Below are 14,129 nucleotides of genomic sequence, written 5' to 3'. Positions count from 1 at the left end.
TCCTGCCATCCCGCCATGCCCGCATCCCCCCTCGGCGAGGTCTCGCGTTGTGGCCGACGACGAGCCACCGCCGCACGCCGAAAAAAGGCGCGCATTGAAAACGGGGACGCGCACAGGTGCGCGCTTTCGCACCGCAGCGAGAGGCGCCGCTGCCCGCCTCGTGCCGGTGCTCCCCGCGAGCGCCCGCCCGTCCCCCGCCCACGTCGCTGACGCGCGGGGTCTCGACGCGCCCGTGGCCACCGTGTCGGCGAGCGGCAGCGGGGTGGGGGGCCGGGAGCGCGTCCACGCAGCGCGCCTCGCCACCTTCCGCTAACGCGTGGCGCCGTGCGCCGAGACGTGGCCGGCGTCCCGGCCCTTTGATCCGGCGGCGACGGATGGCTGGGGGCGCCCCCCCGCCCGGGCCCCGCGATTACAACTGGACGGACAGTGCCTTTTGGGCTTTTGCATACAGAACCTCTCTTTCCTCGTCGAATTTCTATGTCCTGGCGATCCTACTTACTTTCGTACTAGTAGTAGATTTCAATGCCCCGAACGCAAATGTGAGAGACGAGGAGGGTCCGTTTGTAAAAGATCCTAGATGTTTGCGACAAAAAACTGTCGACCATGTTGAGCATAATCAGAAATTCATCGAACACTTTCCAAGTCGAGGGCTCGAGGCAGGGGAAGAAGGCAGGAAGCACAAAGCGCCAATAAAAGTTCAGGAGACAGAGAAACGTGCACACAATTAATAAGAAATCTATCCCCCTGCCGACGAGCCGACAGCCGAGGGCAAGGCAAGAATATGCAGGATCAGACTCAGACGACGAGCTCGCTGCCCTCCAGCAGCGAGCGCTCCTCCAGCTCAGCGCCGCAGACGGAGGAGGCCAGGGAAGGCACGCGCTTGCACACAACACTTGCTTTTCTATGACGATCTCTCTCTCTCTCTCTCTCTCTCTCTCTCTCTCTGCTTGTTACCCTTTTTACGTATTTCAGTTGCTTACGTTTCGACTGATTCAGTTAATCTCTTCAAGCATGCATGTGCTTCTGTGTTTGCTTCTTCTTGATTCATCACTTTGTTTGAAAAAGGATCTTTGGTCTTCGGTTTTGGTTTCCTCTTTCGAAGGAAAAGACTTTTTGTCCTGTGTAACTTTACAATACAAGTGAAGTGCAGCTATGTAGTTCTCTCACGTCGATCAGATCAGCTAGCCTAGCATGCATGCACGAGAGATCGATCAAGACTGAGTTTAATAAGATCCTCACTGGCCGCGGTGTGTGCAGAGATGGAGAGCGACGAGGAGATCAGGAGGGTGCCGGAGGTCGGGCTGGAGCTGGCCGGCCCGTCGACGTCGTCCGGCAGGGAAGCGACTGCTGCTGCGGGGACGTCGTCGGCCGCGTCGCAGGCGGCCAGCGCCGCCCGCCGCCGCGGCCGCAGCCCCGCCGACAAGGAGCACCGGCGCCTCAGAAGGTGGGTTGCCTTTTCACGCCTCTTTGTCAGTTGCGTCTTGTTGGTACGAGTACGATCCCGGAGGACATGCTAATATTCATAGACTGTCGTCAAGACCCGACGATTTGCTTTCGTGTCGGTGTAGTAACTAGTAAGTAGAGTGCTCTAGACCTAATTAAAGGCGGTGTTTCACGTACGCAGCTACTAGCAGATGCCAGTAGTACGTACGTACATATACAAGTTCCCTTTATGCCATTTTCTTTACTAAGTCTACCACGTCAGCAAAAATATAACAATAAAATATAGATACAATTATCACCATGGATATAAAAGTTTAACTACATTTGTTATTTCATAATATTTAACTTCTTAACTCATCACTCATCTAAAGTTAAAACCGAGCCAATCTCATCTTCTTTGTCTCATCTTAAAAATAATACTATGTTATCAGAAATACCATCATTACAACATTTATAAATGTGGATGAAACTTCCACCGAGAATAACCTCATCAAAGAAGGCATTAACTTGATCGGATAATATATATACTGACAACTGACATCGACCTGCTGTGTATAAAAGAGAGAGAGAGAGAGTGAGGTGGAAATGTATTAGTTTTTTTCTTATAACTGGTGTTATTACCTATATTTTTAGTTTCTCTCTTGCGTGTTAAGTCCCTTTTTGGCTAGGTCCTTGGTGCTATGAGATTATTCGGTTTGTTACACGCTGTCACTGTTTAATTAACTCAGGACAGCGCTTCATCATATTTTTCCAAAACCAATGTATAGTTTTCATAACAAGTCAAATGCTCCTTTATTCACAAATATTTGTTTAAGATGGATATGTAACTAAGGATCTGTTTAGACCCCACTAGATAGTGGAATCCAAGATTCCACAATTCCTTGAGATCCAAATGGTCTAACTTTTATTAACTTGGGGTCTAAATAGGGCTAGCTTTTGATCCAGCTTTTACAAAACAACAATTGGAACCTAGCGTAGATTCAAACAGGACATGAACTTTCAAACATTTGACTAACAAAATATTATAGCAAAAATAAATTTGGCAAAACTATAATTAAGTTGGTGAAGAGATATAAGTAGTAATACACAAACCTATGGGTTGAGGACTTTTTGTTAAGATATATACAAAAGAAAAGGTTTTTGTTTTTTCGTACGAAAAAGTCCATCCAGCCTCCTCAACTATTGCACAAGTTCAATTTTCCTCAACTAGAAAACTGGATTTTTAGATTCTCCCAACTTTTGAAACCATTCGATTTACCTTCTTGAACGGTTTTGAAAGCGGTTTTAGCTCGGTTGTCCTAAATAGTGCCACCTCAGTCACAAGGGGGATAAATAAGACTTTTATGATAGTTCAGGGAGGTTAGTTAAACTTTATAAAATGGTAGAAATATTTTTTCAAAAAATTATCCAAACACTTTTTTTATAAAAATATGTATCTAAAAGTACTAAAATCTTATTTAATCTTAGAAATTTTTTTAAGCTAAAAAAAGTAGGAAACCCGTTTTATCTTTTTTTTACATAAAATCATGATCTACTTTTGTTTCTTGCTCTTAGCATTATTTGAATCTTATATGGTCTCCTAAAATCTAAAACTCTGTCAAATATGAAACAAAGAATGTAGTTTGGCTGGGCTCGAGATGTCAGGCTTCATGTGTTCTCTAAAAATCGTGCTCTATGTTACCTGCTCAAAAAAACATATAGCATAATTCTAGGAAAAATATGAAATTAGTTTCATATCTTTCTGAGTTAAAGCAATATTTCTATGAATTTTCCAAGGCTAAACATGATTTTAATATTTCTAAATACATGCTTTCTCCAAGAAACAATGTTTATTTTTTTTTAAAAAACTATTCCTAGATTTTTTTTTTTGATAAAGTTTAATTGACCTACCTGAACTATCGCGAAAGTTTGATTAATTCTCTTGTGGCTCACGTGGCGCCGGACGACTAACGTAACCGCTAAGAGAGATACATTGGATGGTTTCAAAAGTTGAGGAGGAAGTCTAAAACTTCGGTTGTCTAGTTGAGAGAGGAAAATCAAACTTGTGTAGTATTTTTTTTGACAACATTGTGTAGTAGTTGAGAGAGCCAGAATGTCGGATAGACTTTTTTCCTTTTCCGTATTGCTAAGGAACGGTGAGGAGCGAGAGCGATGTCATATCGGGCAGCCCAAATGACAAATGGGCCTTTTCGTAGCCATAAGCCCACCGCGAACTCAACTATATATCCACAGTGGATCAACTGGAACAATGCAATGGACACGAGCAGATTAAAGATGCTCGTACTCATCATCAGGTTGCTTCGGAACCGGGTGTCGGCGCAGCAGGCACGGGAGAGGAAGAAGGCGTACCTGAGCGAGCTGGAGGTGAGGGTGAATGACCTGGAGAAGAGGAACTCAGAGCTGGAGGAGAGGCTGTCCACGCTGCAGAACGAGAACCAAATGCTTAGACAGGTACTCGCAGCACAGTTATATTACATATGTGTTCCTATTTCTTGAATAATGAACCAACTGCAAAGTAGCTCACTAGCTCTCATGAATAGTAATGTGCATGTGTAGTTAGTTAATAACCAAAAAAAATGTCTAACACTAGAGAGGTACTCCGTGACTCCACTTTGTAATAAAGGCATATGTTTAGTTGAAATATGTCAAACTTATTGCAAGTTTTGACCAAACCGTACGCGTGAGTCAAATTATATGCATGTTCAGTACATATAAAAGTTATTATATTGATATGTTTGTATTTCGAAGTACTTTTAGCATCTTGTTAATTTCATAGAAATTTGGAATATACTTATGAAAAAAGAGATTAAAAACTCAAAATGTACCTTTTAAGATTTGTTTATACAAAAATACGCCGTCCAATTTTTTTCATCGTAAGTCAAACTTCTCTAATTTTGTTATAATTTTTTTAAAAAAAACACACATATCGAAGAAATCAAATAAGATTTATTATATACACCACAAAATATATTTTGGTAGTGCATAGTGTGTTTTTTCTACAAATTTGGTCAAGGTTAGATAAGTTTAACTTAGGATAAAGTTAGAGTGACCTAACGGGGATGTTCCAACATTGTTTTCTGTCTTATAACTGAGACTTTGATTGTAATTTGATTTTCCTGCCTGCAGATACTGAAGAACACCACTGTAAACAGAAGAGGAGGCCCAGGTGGCAGCAGTGCCGGTGGAGACAGCCAATAGCTGTCGCCTATAGAAGACTAGAACCGGTTACATTTCGAAGAAATTAATTAAAACAAGGAAATACCGATTGAGAGCTACTAGTATAAATTTGAATAGGCTCTTCACCTGATCAATCAAGCTCGTTATTTAGTTGACAGTCTCATATCCTTCACAGGGACATTGTGCTGCATATGCACGTGTTCAGTCCGCTCTGGATCGAAACTTCTCTAGCTGTATGTATGCAACTGTGTTGCCAACTTGTAACTCGGCCCTCCGTCTTCGTGTAGACTGTACGCAACGCGGCGTGGACACAGCGCAGTCCGTGGTGCAAATGTACTGTAACTAGGTTTGTCTCATGGTCTGAATTCTGAATTTCTGTGCCACCTGTACGGCTGTACAAACGTGCAGATCATGTGAATTTCAGATGGCACATTTTAGTTAGTGTTATTGATCCTTGATGGAACACCGTTGCTAGTTATAAAACTGAAAATAAGAATCAGCCTTACTATTTGTTTAAGTGTTTGAAACTGAAATGTGCGACACTTGCAGGCTTACGGCCTTTTCTTGGGCCGGCTATGGACGGGGTCACGGTCTAGTTCATTCTCGTGCCAACATCACGGTTGACCAGATGTTTGCTTAGGTTTTCACAGGAACAAGTTAGATGCTGCGGACTCTGATTCCTCGGCAAATACTAGCTCACCCCCTGTCTGTTACCATTGCCACCACAGGCACAGCTATGCCTGTTGCAGCTAGCACACAAAAGGTAGTTTTGTCCTGCCGTGTCGTTTCTTCCACTGAGCCCGCCTCGCAAACATCGCAGGAACGACCCAAATCTTGTCGCTCCCATTCCCAGCCAGATGTCTGGAACGGAATTATCTGGGGTCTTGCGTCTGATTTGATGATGAAGACGAAGGAATGGATGGGAGAGAACAAAAGAGACTTCTTCATATCGAGACACTTTTCGTTTTCCTCTACTGCATCAAATGGTTTATTACTGAGGAGAAACCATGACATGTGCACTGTACATTTCACTCTGAATAAACTGAATTGTTCGCCTGTTACTAGTTACGATCAAGATAAGATGGATGAAGATAGCCCAGAGATTGTGCCTGTCAACTCCCCGGCTCTGGATGCGGACCCCGACCAGGAGCCTGAATCTTCAGAAAGGTGACTACTGGCATGTCCTAACTCCTGCTATTTCATCAGTTCCGCACCACCCATTTCAATGCCGTTGCAAATGCACGACGTATCAATTTCATTTCATTCTCGCGCAGGATCACCTTTTGTATTGAAAATCAAGTTTTGGTTTGTTTCTTGTCACCAACAAAAAAGTTTTAGTTTCTTTGCCTCTTTGGCAAGATTAGATTAGATTAGAGCATGGGGGCACTGCAATCCTGGTGTAGAATTTGTGCGTGCCGAACTGGGCCTTACCATATTTCGCCATGTCTGAATTTGCAGCGGGGAAGGTGACAGTGACGGCCCACCTGAACCTGAGGCTCTCAGCGACAAGCTGCCCATCCCGCCGGCCGAGCTCAACCTGTACCGTGCGGCCGTCGCGCTGCGCCTGGTCCTCCTCGCCGCCTTCTTCCGGTACCGCGTCACCCACCCGGCGCGCGGGGCGCCCTGGCTCTGGCTGGCCGCGCTCGTCTGCGAGCTGTGGCTCGCCGTCGCGTGGCTCGTCGCGCAGCTCCCGAAGCTGTCCCCGACCAACCGCGAGACGCACCTCGACAGGCTGGCATCAAGGTACGACGACAGGGACGGCGAGGGAGGCGAGCCGTCGCGACTGGACAGCGTGGACGTGCTCGTGACGGCGGCGGGCGCGGGGAGGGAGCCTCCGCTGGCGACGGCGAACACGGTCCTGTCGGTGCTCGCGGCGGACTACCCGGCGCGGAGGCTGGCCTGCTACGTGTCCGACGACGGCGCGGACATGCTGCTGTTCGAGGCGCTGTTCGAGGCCGCCGGGTTCGCGAGGCGGTGGGTGCCGTTCTGCCGGCGTCACGCCGTGGAGCCGAGGGCGCCCGAGCTCTACTTCGCCCGCGGCGTCGACTACCTCAGGGACAGGGCCGCGCCGTCGTTCGTCAAGGAACGCCGCGCCATGAAGGTGATCGATCACTCATCACTGATAGGTCAGCCGAGGAGATTGACTTGACCCAGCCGATCGTGAGTAATTAGCTGTGTTGCAGAGGGCGTACGAGGAGTTGAAGGTGAGGATGAGCTACCTCGCCGCGAAGGCGCGGAAGGTGCCGGAGGACGGGTGGGTCATGTCGGACGGCACGCCGTGGCCCGGGAACAACACGAGAGACCATCCTGCCATGATACAGGTCAAAGAAAGAGTACTCTCTGCTGCACCTCGCTCCAAGGTGCCAGCGAGACGTCTGATGGAGTTTTGGTTCATGGTGTCCAGGTTCTTCTGGGGCACCCCGACGATCAGGACGCCGCGGGGAACGATCTGCCTCGGCTGTTCTACGTGTCGCGGGAGAAGAAGCCGGGGTTCCAGCATCACACCAAAGCCGGCGCCCTCAACGCCCTGGTACGTGTCTCCAGCATCTCGCCGTCGTGGGTCTGTTCTTCCGCTGCAAGTCTGCAACCTGCGCTGGTTTTCTGAGTTGTTTGTTCGCCAGCTCCGGGTGTCCGCTCTGCTGACGAACGGCTCGTACGTGCTCAACCTGGACCACGACCACTGCGTCGCCAACAGTGGCGTCCTCAGGGAGGCAATGTGCTTCCTCATGGACCCTGAGGCCGGCAACAGGACGTGCTTCGTCCAGTTCCCGCTGAGGATCGGCGTCGAGGGCGACGGTGCCGAGCGGCATGCGACTCGCGACTCTGTCTTCTTCGACGTAAGTGATCAAAGCTTACTTGCACACTGGAGCGCTGTCCGCCACGGCTCCTATCTCCGACTCGTCACTCGTGTAACGCCCGATTTTGTGGCGCTGGGGTTCAGATCTACATGAAGTGCCTGGATGGCATCCAGGCCCCGGTGTACGTTGGCTCCGGCTGCTGCTTCAACAGGAAGGCGCTGTACGGGTTCGATCCCGCGTTCTCTGAAGACGACGAGGAGGACGCGCCGGCGCACCGGAGCAGGTGGTGGTTCGGGAAGGCGAAGAAGCGAGCGTTGAGGAGGACCATGTCCACCGTGCCTCTGCTTGACTCGGAGGATACCAACGAGCTAACCGAAGCAGGCACGTCGATGGAAGCTAGCAATTCTCATTCGTTATCAGTGCTGACCTGCTCGGAGTACTAACCGTTGGCATTGCAGGAAGAAGGCGGAGGCTGCGTTCCTACCGCGCCGCATTGGAGCGGCACTTCGGCCATTCACCGGCCTTCATCGCGTCAGCGTTCGCGAGCCAAGAGCGCGGCGGCGGCGGCAGCGGCGACTCGTCCACGGCCTCAGACGCTTCTTCACTCCTCAGGGAGGCCATCCACGTCGTCAGCTGCGCGTACGAGGAGCGGACTAGGTGGGGCAAAGACGTTGGCTGGATATACGGTTCTGGCGGCGGCGGCGTGGTCACGGGGTTTAGGATGCACGCGCGCGGGTGGGCGTCAGCGTACTGCGCGCCGGCGCGGACCGCGTTCCGGAGCTTCGCGCGTGCCAGCCTCTCTGACGTCCTCGCCGGGGCGTCGCAGCGAGCGGTCGCGGCCATGGGCGTCCTGCTGAGCCGGCACTGCCCCGTCTGGGCCGGCGCTGGCGGGCGCCTGCGGTTCATGCAGCGGCTGGGCTACGTGAGCTGCGTCGCCTACCCGCTGGCATCCCTCCCGCTCACCGTCTACTGCGCGCTCCCGGCGTCCTGCCTCCTCACCGGCAAGTCCATCTTCCCGGACGACGTGGACTACTACGACGCCGTCCTGATCATCCTGCTCCTGTCCTCGGTGGTGGCCACGGTCGCGCTGGAGCTTCGGTGGAGCGGCGTGACGCTGCGCGCGTGGTGGCGGGACCAGAAGCTCTGGGTTGTCACCGGCACGTCGGCGTGCCTCGCGGCCGTGTTCCAGGGCATCCTCCGCTCGTGCGCCGGGGTTGACGTCGGTTTCTCTTCCACCTCAAGGGAGACGGCGACCAGGAGGCTGTCGTCGACCTCGGATGACGACAATGGCTCCGGCGGCGAGGAGCCCTCCGACGCGCGCAAGTCCGTGCTGCGGTGGTCGAACCTGCTGATCCCGCCGGCGAGTGTGCTGCTGGGAAACCTCGCCGGCGTGGTGGTGGCCGTGTCGTACGGGGTGGACCACGGGTACCAATCGTGGGGCCCGGTCCTCGTGAAGCTAGCTCTCGCCGGGTGGGTGGTGGCGCACCTGCAGGGCTTTTTCAGGGGCCTCCTTGCGCGCCGGGACAGGAGGGCACCCACCATCGCCGTGCTATGGTCGGTGCTCTTCGTGTCCGTGCTCTCGCTGCTCTGGGTGAACGTCGATTCCTACTCAGCACCGCCGGCGCAGTCCGCGTCGCAGCGGGCGCCGATCTTGTGAGAAAATTGCAAAGGAGATTCTAAGCTGGGCCGTGCCGTGCACTCCAGGCCCAAGACCACCGTGAGGGCCTACGCGTGAATTCTACTCGCCTCATCCGGCCCGGTGCAGCGGCGGGGAGAAGCAGAGATAACCTGGAGAGAGAAGAGAGAAGAGAATAGAAATAAGATAGGGACAAATAGAGAAAAGAAGAAAAGAAAAGTTTTTTTAACGTAAAGAATGAAAATGAAAAGGCATTATGTGTATTTTATTCTTTTTCAACAATGAAAAGTAGTTATTTTACCAAATGATTCACCGAAACAGATTCAGTTCACTTGTAGAGCTGTTTTTGAAGCCAAAAGCTAAAAAAAACTGATTTGAAGCTAATTAGTGGGTGTGGGTGTGGTTGGGTGCGCTCGGCAGAGCCGAGCAAGCACTGCCGCCTAGCAGGATATTTTCTGCGGAGAAAAAGAAGGGACCAACCCTAGTTTTGGAGCGGTCCGTGCCGGTCTCGGTTGGAACCTTTCCGCTCGTTCTCGTTCACTTCACACAAGGTCACCGCGAGGCACTAGTCAAAAACATAAGTCAAGCACGCGTTTGAACGCCTAGTGCTGGGCCTTTGGAGCTAGTGCGTTACTCCCCAATCCCATAATAAGTGTACTTATAGAGTTTAATTTTTTTTCCCAAAATAAGAGTACATCTACATATGAGACAAACCAACTCTAGTTGTCCTTTTCTACCTTCTCTCTCGTCTTTGGCAGCCCGAACACATCTATCGCGAGACAGAAACTCGCCCTCGCGTCTAGACTCTGAGCGCCCCCACCCCCCGCCACCACACCGCTGGTCCCCCTCCCTCCCTCCTCCGTGTCACACCCGGTTTTAAAAACAAAACCAGATTTGTCATATATGTGTCCAGAAAATCCACACATACAACAACAAAATAGATGATATCAGAAACAATGTTATATAGCAGAAACATACTTATAATTAGCACTTACATCAGAGTATAGCGGAACAGTTACTAATCTTTTCTTCGGGCTCCAACTTCACAGGGGACGGCTGACTGGGGGTAACATACGCCTAGCACTCAGAAACTTAATCAAGCTCCACCTTCTGTTACCCATTCGGGATTTTTAAGCAAAGCAAGTGTAAGCAAACCACCGCTTAACAAGTATAATATGAGGGGATGTAGGCTCAAATGGTTTGACACGGCTAAACTGCGGTACGCAATTTTAGTAGATCAAGTTTTATCATTAGAACCTGAGTTGCTAAATTATGCTTAAGGTTCAGTTCCCACATAATCATAAACAATGACAATATGACAATAACGATTAAACATGAGCATCAACATCATAGAAAAATAAGAACCCATAATTCTATGAGTTTTTCAAGCCGCTCGTGACCGTGAGCACGGCAGTTATAACAGTTTTACACTCTGCAAAGATTGTACACTTTCACCATGAGCCGTGATTTACCCTTTCGCCCGAGGTGATCAGCCTCTTAACCCACTACCAAGAAAGGTTGGCAGGGTTCACTATGAAGTCTTTCAAAGGTTTGTCTAACAAGTTAGAGCCGCTAGGTTTTCAATCGGCAAGTAGATGTAGAGCTTCCCTTCCAGATGGCATATTCCGCGCAGGCTATACACATAAGGACAGAGGGCGCACTATACTCGATGTTGACAATAGTTAATGCCAATCATAAACTGTCAATATGCCTTGCATAAATAACTAAAATGGATCACCAACATAGACTTAGCGGTTTAAGCTGACAATTTTCATGAGTTTTGGTGAATCTGTATTTTTAGCAGGATTTTATCAGAAAACCGTCAAGGAGGACCTTTTTGTCAAAGGAAATCACGTTAATCCATGACGGTACCTACGTGGGAAGACTCTAGAAGGCAAATCACCGAAGCAGTCCACGTGACCATGACATGTGGGGCCGATCGGCTCCACTATCAGGCCGGTCGGCCTATGGGCCCCACCTAGCAGCCCCTCCTCGCTACATCGGTTCTCTACCACCTCAAGGATCACATCTACGCTGTTCTTTTAGGTCGGTTTCATTTGAGGGTCCAGGATGCTTGAAGGCCCCTATATATACCTGCCTATACCCTCTCCTCCAGGCAGATCCTGAAACCCTAGAAACCAGAAGCCACAATTCATATCCTCTTCATCAGGATCAGAGCTAGCAATCAAGAGAAGATTAGTCCTCTAAGTTAGGATATAGTCTTGTATTAGAAACAGAGAGATAGAGTATTAGGGAAGAGTTTGGAGGAGGTACCAACCTATCGGCGCTCTCTATCTATGGCTTGTACCCTTGTGAAATCAAGTTCTTCTTGAGCTTGCTTCTGAGATTTCTCTGGTAATCAACTTCTAATTCAAGTAAGCATCTTATTCATATTGTTCTTCAGGTTTGCGACTCTTTTTGAGTACTTTAATACTTGTCGCTCCTAGGTTAAAGTAGTATTCGTAGTATAAGCGTGGTGCTTAGACTCGGTTACTCATGGATGTACCCTATTTTCTAGATCGGTGGTAGCTCGCGAGGGTGACTCTTATAGCCTTGTTGAATCCTTTGTATTCCACCTCCCATTTGTAGGCCGAGCATGACCTTGTTACTATAGGAAACATACTTTGCCTGTGTTTTCCTTAGTAATATCCCCATAATTGAAGAATAGAAAACATAGCTTACCAAAGTTAGAACTAGAAGACCTTTGTGATCTCCCCTACGCTTCTGTTATCTTAAGCCTTGTTGCTACTCCAGGTTAAGTTAGACTTAGTTATTCTCACACACGTTTACTTGAGTTCGATATTCTAGAATACTTTCCGATGAAGTGCTACATCGGTATTCATGCGCTTGTAGATTATTCTGTGTGTGTTAATATATACCAACAAGCATTTCTGGCGCCGTTGTTGAGGAAACGGTTGCTGAGTTAGCTTTGAACCTAGCTTAACCTTGGATCATTATTCTTTTATCTTTTACTTTTCTTTTCTTTTCATTATGGATTTGGAATCCACTCCTATCCATCAATATGCTGCACCTACGAGCGCACGCCTAGAGCCACTAGAATCTTCAAAGCATATCCTAACACATGGCTATGAGCTGCGCTCATGTTTAATCAACATGATCCGGGATCAATCTTTTTTGGACGAAGATGATAAAAATCCATACTCCCACCTAAATGAGTTTGAGCAAACCTGTGCATGCATATGCATTGCAGGCATGTCTGATGAAACCTTACAATGGTAGCTCTTTCCTTTCTCTTTGAAGGGAAGAGCTAAACGTTAGTACAAGCAAACCATAGGGAGTAGACAAGAAGATTGGGGAGCTTTATGCTCTAGCTTTTGCTTACATTTCTTTCCCATCTCTTGAGTAGTCAGCCTTTGTTCGGAGGTTCTAACTTTTAAACAAAAAGAAAAGAATCTATAGGCACATCATGGGAACGCTTTAATGCTCTCATTAATACTGGCCCTGACCTTGCCATTCAAGATCCCATTCTTCTTCAACACTTTTATATGGGTCTTGATAGGGAAACTTCAAAGTATCTTGATACAGCTTCAAGAGGACCGTTCTTGCATGTCCCCGCCAATTCAGGGAAAAACATTCTTACTAAAGTCTTAGAGAGCACCCCTAAAGAAGTAGAAGAGAAGCCGCTAGACAAAGAATCCTAGATAGCTGAATCAGAATCTTTACTTAACACATCACCAACTTCAGCTATCCCAAATCCTGAACCACCAGAAAAGGAGAAAACTCTAATTTTGGATTTTATGCTTGAATTCGAGGATAAAATTTTTGCCAAATATGGAAACAGTTCGAATTATCATACTATAAGGAAACCCCAGAAGACTAGAAAATCATCATCTAATGAAGAAGTTGTTGACCCTTCTAAGGAAGCTTTCATTAAAAAGACTACGAAAGAGCTAGTGTCTATTATAAGCAATGAATGGTTAGAAGAATCAGAGCTTTCCTTTGATGTGATTCGTCTAGACTCACCTTTCATATCCATTTATTACCAAATTAATAAAGCTCCTTTTGATGCTCTTTATAATTCAGTTGTGGGTGTTAATATCATGTCTGCATCTTTTGTTCATGATTTATTAAAAGATATGCCATTAACCCCAACAACAAAGTTATTGAAAGGTCTTTCAAAACACATTCTCCTAAGTTTGGGAATTCTATATGTCCTTCCTATCTAGGTACAAAGAACCATGGTTTATTTGAGCTTTTATATCTTTGATATCATGGAGTTCGACCTGTTGATAGGACAACCAATTGAAAGACTTATCCAAGAAGGACAAACAAGGAAGATGAAAATAAGTCTCGGGAAAATTTCTAAACTTTCTATACCTATTACTCATTCTCTAAATGCTGAGACTAAGCCAATTCCCGAGGAAGACCCAATGGAAGAGGTTAAGGTTGCATCTCTTGATGACTTGATCGAACCCAACCTTAAAGATGATGCCCAGTTCTTCACCAAGGAGGAAGATGAAAATCCCATAGAGCCTGAACCCTTAGATGAATTGCTAGAACCTCCTAAGCCCTCCATTGAGCTTAAACCCTTGCCTTTGGGTCTTAGATATGCTTTTCTCAATAATGATCAGGATTCTCCTGTGATCATAAGTGATAAACTTTCTCAGAAAGAATCCCTCCGCTTGATAACTGTCTTAGAAAAGCATCATTATGCTTTTGGCTACTCGCTCCAAGACCTTAAAGGAATTAGCCCTACTCTTTGCACCCATCGTATCCCTACAGATCCTGATTCTATACCTTCTAGGAAGCCACAACGTAGGCTCAATAATGCGATGAGAGAGGTTGTTAAGAAAGCGGTTTTGAAACTCCTGCACATCGGGGTCATCTATCTTGTTCCGTACAGTGAGTGGGTAAGCCCTATTCAGGTTGTGCCTAAAAAGGGAGACATGACAGTTGTTAAAAATGAAAAGACTGAACTAATCCCCCAAAGAACCATCACAGGATGGTGGATGTGCATTGATTACCGAAAACTTAATAAGGCAACAAAGAAAGATCATTTTCTGTTGCCCTTCATTGATGAAATGTTGGAGCGACTAGCAAATCACTCTTTCTTC

The 14,129-nt window shown here is 47.5% G+C and overlaps 2 protein-coding genes across 3 annotated transcripts; both read left to right on the top strand.

The window, feature by feature from the left end:
• The first annotated feature begins 615 nt into the window (after nt 1-615).
• On the top strand, nt 616-5,130 carry LOC136520270 (transcription factor HY5-like). Its single transcript, XM_066513722.1, has 4 exons — nt 616-872; nt 1,258-1,444; nt 3,738-3,894; nt 4,570-5,130. The coding sequence occupies exons 1-4, from the start codon at nt 782-784 to the stop codon at nt 4,639-4,641; spliced, it is 507 nt and encodes a 168-aa protein (XP_066369819.1). The 5' UTR covers nt 616-781; the 3' UTR covers nt 4,642-5,130.
• Nucleotides 5,131-5,273: 143 nt separating this feature from the next.
• Nucleotides 5,274-9,576, top strand: LOC136520269 (putative cellulose synthase A catalytic subunit 11 [UDP-forming]). Of its 2 annotated transcripts, XM_066513721.1 has the most exons (8): nt 5,274-5,383; nt 5,686-5,787; nt 6,079-6,721; nt 6,804-6,941; nt 7,025-7,150; nt 7,242-7,457; nt 7,562-7,799; nt 7,877-9,576. In XM_066513721.1, the coding sequence occupies exons 2-8, from the start codon at nt 5,702-5,704 to the stop codon at nt 9,073-9,075; spliced, it is 2,646 nt and encodes an 881-aa protein (XP_066369818.1). In that variant the 5' UTR covers nt 5,274-5,383; nt 5,686-5,701; the 3' UTR covers nt 9,076-9,576. The 2 variants fall into 2 exon arrangements, with proteins under 2 accessions (XP_066369818.1, XP_066369817.1); XM_066513720.1 differs by having other exon boundaries at nt 5,274-5,787.
• Nucleotides 9,577-14,129: the final 4,553 nt, after the last annotated feature.

This window comes from Miscanthus floridulus, chromosome 18 (genome assembly GCF_019320115.1).
Source record: "Miscanthus floridulus cultivar M001 chromosome 18, ASM1932011v1, whole genome shotgun sequence".
Lineage (NCBI taxonomy): Eukaryota > Viridiplantae > Streptophyta > Magnoliopsida > Poales > Poaceae > Miscanthus > Miscanthus floridulus.
This window is presented reverse-complemented; position numbering and strand designations above follow the sequence as displayed.

Coding starts and splice junctions, on each gene's coding strand:
- LOC136520269 (XM_066513720.1), top strand. CDS start 5,282: ATGCTGCGGACTCTGATTCCTCGGCAAATACTAGCTCACCCCCTGTCT. Junction 5,788..6,078: donor GAGCCTGAATCTTCAGAAAG/GTGACTACTGGC, acceptor CTGAATTTGCAG/CGGGGAAGGTGACAGTGACG. Junction 6,722..6,803: donor AGGAACGCCGCGCCATGAAG/GTGATCGATCAC, acceptor GCTGTGTTGCAG/AGGGCGTACGAGGAGTTGAA.
- LOC136520270 (XM_066513722.1), top strand. CDS start 782: ATGCAGGATCAGACTCAGACGACGAGCTCGCTGCCCTCCAGCAGCGAG. Junction 873..1,257: donor GACGGAGGAGGCCAGGGAAG/GCACGCGCTTGC, acceptor CGGTGTGTGCAG/AGATGGAGAGCGACGAGGAG. Junction 3,895..4,569: donor AGAACCAAATGCTTAGACAG/GTACTCGCAGCA, acceptor TCCTGCCTGCAG/ATACTGAAGAACACCACTGT.